A 10,260-nucleotide genomic window follows, 5' to 3' on the forward strand; every position below is an offset into this window, starting at 1 on the left:
CCAAGTCAAGTCATGAAGTTAAGCGTAGTGTATTAAGCGGGGAACGACATTTGTGACAAGTATTTATGCTTAACACAAAAAATTCCTTAGAAACACAAAACCCCGTGATCATTGGACCGCCAATGTTTTTCTTCAAAATACCATCACATGAGGTCTACAGTAGTACTCACCTATTGGGAAATCAGGCGTGGGGTCTGTAGTAAGCCACAGTCTGAAGTTAGGATGATAGACGGAGGCTGATTCCAGGTGCTTTTCAAGATCACGCATGAAGGATATGAGGAGATGGCAATTCTGATATACCAACCAGAAGCCACGTGAAATGCTCTTCTGTAGAAGGTCTAGAGCCGTCTAAAATAGAATAGAATAAAATGAAATCAAGTAGAAGGGAATAAAAACAATAAAGAAATAGCAAAGGTTGAGTGCGAAGGGCATCCACTCGTAAAATTTGTAGCCAAAACCAAATGTCAGCCCAAAGCAATACCCTTTGTTTGCTTAAAGTTCAATTCAATTTATTTTATTTTATTGTGATTGTGGGCGAAAAGTTGAAGTTGAATGGAAGTGGGCGGAAAGTTGAAAGCACACAGTTCCGACAGATCACTGGAGTTAGGCAACGTTGCGCATGGTTGGTGTAAGGACGGGTGGCCGCCTGGAACAACACGGGGTATTGCTTTGGGCTGACATTTGGTTTTGGCTACAAATTTTACGAGTGGATGCCCTTCGCACTCAACCTTTGCTATTTCTTTATTGTGTTTATTCCATTGTACTTAATTTCATTTTATTCTATTCTATTTAAGACGGCTCTAGACCTTCTACAGAAGAGCATTTCACGTGGCTTCTGGTTGGTATATCAGAATTGCCATCTCCTCATATCCTTCATGCGCGGAGGACAGGATAGGACAAAGCCAGGCGTTCCAAAAACAAACCTTATTTGTTTATTATAAAGTTCGCCCCGGGCGGGAAGCGAACCAGCGGCCTAGCGCTTACAAGGCAGACGCGCTACGCTCCAAGCTATCTGGCTGGCTACTTATATGTAAATGCAAATGCAGTTTCTTTGTGTTATTATGTCACAACTTTGGTGCTCGCTGCAGCATTGTAGGATTTTTCCAATATCTCAATAATTCTAAAATTATTAACCCATGACGTTATTTCAGGTCTATTTTCTCTTCTCCTTCGAAGTAAAATTTTTAACCCATTATGTTCTTTCAGGTCTATTTGAGAAGCACAAACTTCTCTTCTCATTCCAAATGACGATCAAACTTCAGCTCAGTGAAAATCTACTCACTCAGCCCGATAAACATTGGCGGTCCAATGATCAGGGGGTTTTGTGTTTCTAAGGAATTTTAATTGTGTTAAGCATAAATACTTGTCACAAATGTCGTTCCCCGCTTAATACACTACGCTTAACTTCATGACTTGACTTGGACTCGAACCACCAACCTCCAGATTCAAAGTACACCGTGCTAACCCCTACACCACTGAGTTTGATGAGAACGGAAAATAGAAAAAGATGTAAAGCCAAGGGAGGGAGGAAGGAAGAGACTAAAAAACACAAAAACTACTGAAATCCCCACAAAAAACTCCGTGTGTTAAAATTTGTCGGCAAGTACAATATTTTTTTTCTTTCTTTCGAAGTACACCGTGCTAACCACTACACCACTGAGTTTGATGAGAACGGAAAATAGAAAAAGATGTAAAGCCAAGGGAGGGAGGAAGGAAGAGAATAAAAAACACAAAAACTACTGAAATCCCCACAAAAAACTCCGTGTGTTAAAATTTGTCGGCAAGTACAATATTTTTTTTCTTTCTTTCAGGTATTCTTCAGAAATCGCTCAAAGTAGTTACCGAGCCACCTAACGGTTTGAAACTCAACATCAAGAATACCCCTAGTGCTGGTGGAGGCATATCCAGAGAAATAAGGTAAGACTGCTTGCCATACAGAAAGTCCCGAGTTCGAAGCCCACCACCGACAAAAAAAAATCCGGCTTACTTTGTGGTGTCCTCATGTATTTGATTTAAATTGCTTTGAGCATCAATATTGTTCAATTTGAACTTATGCAAGATAATGAGATAGTGAAAACATAGTGCGGTATCTATCTATCTATCTATCATTTCACTAGCTTATTATTAAGTTAGTTGACGTAGTATCTCGAGACTATGCCAAATACGAGATAAATGCCGAATAAAATAAAATACCAAATTACAATAGTACAGGGTGGTTCATGTTTCTTCCTCATTAGGCGTGCGCCGACATCCTGGCCAAACTACCGCCCGAATTCGACGTCCCCCGCATCAAGCGAGACAAGGGCCGCGTTCTTACACCCACCCTGGTCGTTCTGTTCCAAGAACTGGATAGATTCAATGTGCTGGTCAACAAGATGAAACTCACGCTGGCTCTATTGAGAAGGGTAAGAGTGCCTGGGACCAATTTAATAATAATAATAATAATACTCATACTCATACTAATACTAATACTTATATTTATACTAATACTAATAATAATAAAAACATGCATTAATCTGATCCAAACCGACCAAAAACTTGTAGGTACCTACTCGTAATATTTCAAATATGTTCAGAAAAAAAATCCACATTATGTATCAATCATTTATCATTTTTTGGGGCACGCTTGCTTGGCATGTTCGAATACCAACACCGTCAAAAATTGTACTCGTTTTTCGATTGCAAATATTTCAACGGGTTTTCTTTCTGGTGTTCTCGTGCTGACCCAGCACCCAAATGGGAAGTATTGTGTCTCTTCTCGCCCATCTGATGAGAGCATACTACAGGATGGGCATGCTACGACACAGACCACATGCGTCTAATGTAGCAGTTGTTTCATTGCTACGAAAAAAATAAAAACGGTGATGAAAAACTCAGCTTTTTTTCAACTTATTTAGGAGACAGTTAGCCGCTTACTGATTAAATTACGTGAAATTTATTTCAGGCTCTAGCAGGAGAAATAGGTATGGACGCCATCTTGGACTCCATTTCCACCTCTCTGTTCAACGGGCAGCTACCGGAAGAGTGGCGCCCCCTGGCGCCGGCCACCTGTAAGAAATTGGGCGCCTGGATGCAACACTTTGACCGCCGCAACGAACAGTATGTGAGCTGGGTGAGTGAAACAGGGAAACACTTGAAGATTTCATTTGGGGGGATTAGTATAACTTGAGTTTCATTCAGGGAGATTCGTGTAACTTGAAGAAAAAGAAAGAGGAGGAGGAGAAGAAGGAAGAGGAGAAGGAAATGAAGAAGAAGGAGGAGGAGGAGGAGGAGGAGAAGAAGAAGAAGAAGAAGAAGAAAAAGAACTAAGCTAACTAAGCTGCCTTGAGATATTTTTTAATTAGCTAAATTTTGATTTTTTTTTTTTTAAAGAGGTTTCATAAATCGAACTGTAACTGCTATCGTCCCGAAATCGAAGAGAAGCCGAGCAGGATAGGAGAAAGCCTGCCGTTCCGAGAACGAACCTTGTCTGCTTCGGATGAAATCCGTCCCGGGCGGTAATAGAAACTGCGACCGAGCGCTTGAAAGGCAGAAGCGCTACCCTTTAAGCCAGTGCTTCTCAAAGTTGTCGCCACCACGGCACTTTTAAGACACTAATCTTTCCGCGGCACACTAGAGTGCCGTGGCACACAGTTTGAGAAGCACTGCTTTAAGCTAACTGGTTCCTTCTGCATTGATTTTATTATGATGTATTTCCAATCAAAGTTGTCGCCACCACGGCACACTTTTTAACACTCTACGCGGCACACTAGAGTGTCGTGGCACACAGTTTGAGAAGCACTGCTCTAAGCTAACTGGTTCCTTCTGCATTGATTTTATTATGATGTTTTGTTCTCTGATGTCCAATTAAAAAGATCGATTTTTGTTCTCATTATCATTTTGTCTCCTTTAGATTCAGTCCGGAGATCCGGCCGTAATGTGGCTATCCGGACTTCACATCCCAGAGTCCTACATTACCGCTCCTATACAGACAGCATGTCTATAACTCAGATTATTATTATTTTTAATGTATTATATTTATTTTATCCGGTTTTCCTCCCTACAGATTCAGTCCGGAGATCCGGTCGTAATGTGGCTATCCGGACTTCACATCCCGGAGTCCTACATTACCGCTCCTATACAGACAGCATGTCTATAACTCAGATTATTATTATTATTTTCAATGTATTATATTTATTTTATCCGGTTTTCCTCCCTACAGATTCAGTCCGGAGATCCAGTCGTAATGTGGCTATCCGGACTTCACATCCCAGAGTCCTACATTACCGCTCCTATACAGACAGCATGTCTATAACTCAGATTATTATTACTTTCTTTCAGGTATTCTTCAGAAATCGCTCAAAGTAGTTACCGAGCCACCTAACGGTTTGAAACTCAACATCAAGAATACCTACTTCAAGATGAGATCTGATGTTCTGGAGACCTGCGCACACCCGAAGTACAAGGACCTTATCTATGTGCTGGCCTTCTTCCATGCTGTAGTACAGGTACACCTCCTCCCAATTCTATTATTATTATTATCATTATTATTATTATGGCCTTTATTTTCACGTTCATACAAGAACGGTACACACTGCCCATCTATCCGGGAACAATCAATGTTCCAAAGGATAGGTGGGTTGGAAATTTTACCTTATCTACGTGCTGGCCTTCTTCCATGCTGTAGTACAGGTATACCTCCTCCCAATTCTATTATTATTTTAAATTAAGCAGGGTCTTCTGATGTAACATTATGTAGTTACTATGTTTTTAAACATATAAAATACGCAAGACCTTGTTTAGACTGCAGGAGTAAAGGGACTTTTTAGTCTCATTCGATCAGGATAAACAAGGTATATTATTCTCTCAATTCTTTTCCCTATTACTCTGTTACCGATACCGGTTTGAAATTTATTTTTGTAAATTTTGTACATATGAAGGTATAAATCTCCTACCAAACTGTCACACGCTTGTAAATGTTATAAAGGAGCGCGGTAGTGCTCCTCCCCGCCAAGTCAATGTTTGGCAGCGCTACTAGAGATATTGTATTCTTCAATTTTACTGGAGTTCTACCTTCTACTTACTAATTCAATCCTCTTTTCCTTGTTCATTCCTCAGGAACGCCGCAAGTATGATAAGATAGGCTGGAATATATCGTACGATTACTCCGAGTGTGATTTTACCGTGTGTGTACAAATCATCGACACCTATCTATCCAGACTCCTGGATAAGAATGAAGACATCATGAGAATCCCGTGGGAGACTCTCAAATATCTCATCGGACAGGTAAACTTTTGTAGACCTTTATTTCTGTAGAAGATCCATAGAATAGAATTATGTATTACCAAAGGGTGCCAATTACTGGAGCATACTAAGTGGACTGACCCAATTATCGACACCTATCTATCCACTACTGGATAAGAACGAGGACATCATGAGAATCCCGTGGGAGACTCTCAAATATCTCATCGGACAGGTAAACTTTTGCAGACTTAAAAAAATGGGTATTCGAACAGCATTTTCCCTCCAGGTTAGGGTTGCCTAACACCTGAGCCACTTTGGGCTTTTTGTGTTCATAAAAAACAAGTACTTCTTTAGATTTTACGTCAATTTAAAAGTACTACAAAAAGGAGCTGTTACAATATTGCCATTTGATCACTATTTTCTTTGATCAAGCCCACACAACTCACACCTATTTCTCTATTCTATTATGGGACTGGTTGCTTCTCTCCCAAGAGAGTATACAATTAGCACTGCGACCTCTGTAGATCTATTGTGACCTCACCTATGGATCTATGGCTTAAACCAATTGATGTGGCAAATTTCCTAGGACTACCATACTACCAACCACAGAGGAGGATTGATCCGTTTGACTTGGGCAATGGCTACTACAACAACATCAATAATATTTTCTATGGTCAGCTCCCATGGCGTAGTGGTCACTGCACTCGCCTTGCACGCGGGAGACCCGGGTTCGATTCCCGGCGGGGTCAAGAAATTTAACTGACCCAATTATCGACACCTATCTATCCACTACTGGATAAGAACGAGGACATTATGCGAATCCCGTGGGAGACTCTCAAATATCTATTGGGAACATGTGGTTAAACTGAGCGAACAGTTCCCGGAAAAGTTCGGCCGCCTTTGTGACGACCTGGAATGGGTACTTAAAAAAATGGGTATTCGAACAGCATTTTCCCTCCAGGTTAGGGTTGCCTTACACCTCAGCCACTTTGGGCTTTTTGTGTTCATAAGTACTTTAGATAAGTACTTTAGATTTTACGTCAATTTAAAATTACTACAAAAAGGAGCTGTTACAATATTGCCATTTGATCAATATTTTCTTTGATCAAGCCCAGGACAGGTAAACTTTTGCAGACATAAAAAAATGGGTAATTGAACAGCATTTTCCCTCCAGGTTAGGGTTGCCTAACACCTCAGCCACTTTGGGCTTTTTGTGTTCATAAAAAAACAAGTACTTCTTTAGATTTTACGTCAATTTAAAATTACTACAAAAAGGAGCTGTTACAATATTGCCATTTGATCAATATTTTCTTTGATCAAGCCCACACAACTCACACCTATTTCTCTATTCTATTATGGGACTGGTTGCTCCTCTCCCAAGAGAGTATGCAATTAACACTGCGACAGTGCGACCTCTGTAGATCTATTGTGACCACACCTATGGATCTATGGCTTAAACCAATTGATGTGGCAAATTTCCTAGGACTACCAACCACAGAGGGGGATTGATCCGTTTGACTTGGGCAATGGCTACTACAACAACAACAACCACACACACACACACACACTCCGATGGCGTATTAGGGATATGTGAATCCCGTGCCGACCAGACTGCTTGCCTCCAAAGAACTCTATGTTGTGTCAACTCCTCCCAGTCGTTCAGTCCCCATCTGTTGCATAGTCTCTTCATCTCGTTGATCCAGCAGCTACGTGGTCTCCCTGGTAAACGTTTGCCTTGATGTGGTGTGTTGGTGAAGATCTTCCACACGGCTCTGTTTTTGTCTATTCTCATCAGGTGACCAAGCCATCGTAGTCTGTTAGTGTTCATGGTGGCTACTATATTTGGTTGTTTGGATAGGGCGTGGATGTCGCTGTTGTGTCTCCTTTTCCATGACTGGGTCTGTCAAACCTCTCGAAAAAAATCCTAGGATTGGTTTGTAGTTCGCCACTCGTTTCTATTTGATGTTTTCGGAGATGAAGACGAAAGTAAAAAACTACCCTTTTATCTCTGCAGGTAATTGGCCACTATCTGTACTACAATTTCATCAATTCGGCCATCGTGGCTCCGGAGGCGTACAAGATCATTTCATTACGGCCTGGTCAGGAAATTAGCACGGAACAGCGACACAATCTGGCCACAGTGGCCAAATTGCTTCAGTTCTCGGCCGCCAAAAAAGGTGAGTTTCATTATTATTATTTTCATTTGTAATGATCACTTAATGATACTTTAGTCTCCAAGCATAGCAGGAAAAACAAGAAGAGACAGAGTAAGAAATGATGATATCAGAAGAATGCGACAGATGGAGAGTTTAGAGGAGAGAGTGAGAAAAGGAGACTTAGGTCGTATGGACATATGAAATATGAAAAGAGTGAACAGTGAGAGACTACCAAAGAAAATGTATGAGATGAGAATGGAAGGTATGAGACCAAGAGGAAGACCGAGATACTGATATAGTTATGTCATCAGAGCCAATATTCAAAGAAAACAAGGAAATTGGAACAACATCAAGAGGGAGCAGAGATACAATGATCGAAATTGGGGGAGAGGCTTCGTACATCGACCCGTCCCATGATGGAACGATTATGGATTGATTGATTTGGCATTTCATTGGGGTTTTCCTCCCTTTAGAGGTTTGATAGAGGGAACTGTAACTGCTAAGGTTTTATCGTCCCAAGAGCGAAGAGAAAAGGAAGACAGGACAGGAGAAAGCCAGCCGTTCCGAGAACGAACCTTTTCCGTTGAGGATAAAATCCGCCCTGGGCGGTAATCGACCCCGCGACCTAGCGCTTACAAGGCAGGCGCGCTACCCTCCAAGCTAACTAGGCTGGCTACTTATATTAACCCATTACGTTGTTGCAGGTCTATTTGAGAAGCACAAACTGCTGTTTTCATTCCAAATGACGATCAAAGCTGACAAATCTATTTATTTTTTTCCCAATTTCCAGGTGATTTCACTCTGGAAGACTTTCACTTTTACTCCGGCTACGGAATACCGCCCCCGGGCACAAAACAATTCTACCTGGACTACATTGAAGAGACTCTACCCTCACATCAATCCCCTGAACTATTTGGACTACACTTGAACGCGGAAATAGGTAACGTACCATTTGTACTTGGCGGCGAATTTTTTCAACTCGGCAGGTTTATTGTGGGGATTTCAGTAGTTTTTGTGGTTCTACCTAGACTATATTGAGAAAACTACCCTCACATCAATCTCCTGAGATATTTGGACTCCATTTGAATGCGGAAATAGGTAAGAATATCGTTTGTGTTTGGCGAATTTTACAACACGGCAGGTTTATTGTGGGCATTTCAGTAGTTTTTGTGGTTCTACCTGGACTATATTGAGGAGGCGCTACCCTCACATCAATCCCCTGAACTATTTGGACTTCACTTGAACGCGGAAATAGGTAAGAATATCGTTTGTACTTGGCGAATTTTACAACACGGCAGGTTTTTTGTGGGGATTTCAGTACTTTTTGTGGGGATTTTGGTTGGTTTGTTTCTATGTCAAAAACAAAATTGAGCGAAAGAGAAAGTATTTTTTTCTTATTTTATTTGATGTTATTGATAGAACTCTTGTCTGGCTGGGGGACGTTAAACAGGGAGTATACCAGCCCGAATTTCCCTTGCTAAAGAAATAACAAAGGTCGAGTACGAAGGGCATTCACTCGTAAAATTTGTAGACAAAACCAAATGTCAGCCCAAAGCAATCACCTTAGTTAGGGCTGATTGAGAGGCTGACAAAAAAAAATGCCGACCCCGTCTGTACACGGAGGCGAAAAAAGAAGATTTGATTCTAATGATAGAACCCCAATTTGCTCAATTTTATTTCAGGTTACTATACGCAGGCGGCACAAGACATTTTCTCCAATCTGATCAATATTCCACTACATAAGTTACGCATATGATTCTTCATAAATATTTAAAGTCAATATTTAAGTTAATTTAGAGTGTATGGCCGCCATACACGCCCTACATGGACGCTACGCCACTGCGTACTACCAACTAAGCTAACTAGGTTGGTGACCTTGCAGGGTGTCTACCAGACTGGAAAACCGGGAAAAGTCAGGGAATTTCATGGAGACTGGAAAAGTCAGGGAATTTCACGAAAAAGTGCGCTAGTGCTGGTGGTGGCATATCCAGAGAACAATACGTGGATAAGGTAAGACTGCTTGCCATACAGAAAGTCCCGGGTTCGATGCCCACCGTCGACTATTTATTTCTGGTGTTCTCGTGTTGACCCAGCACCTAAATGTACTGTGTCACTTATCGCGCATCTGATGAGAGGCATACTACGACACATACGGCTCTGTTTTTGTCTGTTCTCATCAGGTGACCAAGCCATCGTAGTCTGTTAGTGTTCATGGTGGCTACTGTATTTGGTTGTTTGGATAGGGCGTGGATGTCGCTGTTGTGTCTCCTCACATCAATAATATTTTCTATCATTGGCAGGTGATGTATGGAGGAAGAGTGATAGACAGCTACGACAGGAGAACAGTACAAACCTACATGGATGAATATCTTGGTAAGTAACTTTATCGAACGAGTGAAGTAAATTCCGAGTTTTAATCTCATGATTAAAAAGACATATCTGGAAAATGCTACAAGATAGAAGACATGAAGACATAAATGGATAGGCCACCTTTACCGGCACAACGAATACATGGTTTCCATCATAGAAGGGAAGAGAGAAGGAAGACAAGGAACCATGATTTGGCATTTCAGGAATGATGATATAAGGAGAATGCTACAGATGGAGAGTTTAGAGGAGAGAATGAGAAAAGGAAGACTTAGGTGGTATGGACATAAGAAAAGAATGAACAGTGAGAGACTACCAAAGAAAATGTATGAGATGAGAATGGAAGGTATGAGACCAAGAGGAAGACCGAGATACTGATATAGTTATGTCATCAGAGCCAATATTCAAAGAAAACAAGGAAATTGGAACAACATCAAGAGGGAGCAGAGATACAATGATCGAAATTGGGGGAGAGGCTTCGTACATCGACCCGTCCCATGATGGAACGATTATG

The 10,260-nt window shown here is 41.3% G+C and overlaps 1 protein-coding gene across 1 annotated transcript; it reads left to right on the plus strand.

Annotated features, from left to right (window-relative positions):
* Positions 1-2,153: 2,153 nt before the first annotated feature.
* LOC103521108 (dynein heavy chain 10, axonemal-like) lies at positions 2,154-9,752 on the plus strand (the record flags this gene model as incomplete). The annotated part of the gene is made up of 6 exons (XM_026831936.1): positions 2,154-2,405; positions 2,945-3,112; positions 4,046-4,130; positions 4,321-4,487; positions 5,098-5,265; positions 9,680-9,752. Coding segments are annotated over exons 1-6 (691 nt in total), but the record flags the coding sequence as incomplete, so codon positions are not given.
* Between the last annotated feature and the right edge of the window lie 508 nt (positions 9,753-10,260).

Source organism: Diaphorina citri, unplaced genomic scaffold, assembly GCF_000475195.1.
Source record: "Diaphorina citri unplaced genomic scaffold, Diaci psyllid genome assembly version 1.1 scaffold4529, whole genome shotgun sequence".
In the NCBI taxonomy this organism is placed as follows: domain Eukaryota; kingdom Metazoa; phylum Arthropoda; class Insecta; order Hemiptera; family Psyllidae; genus Diaphorina; species Diaphorina citri.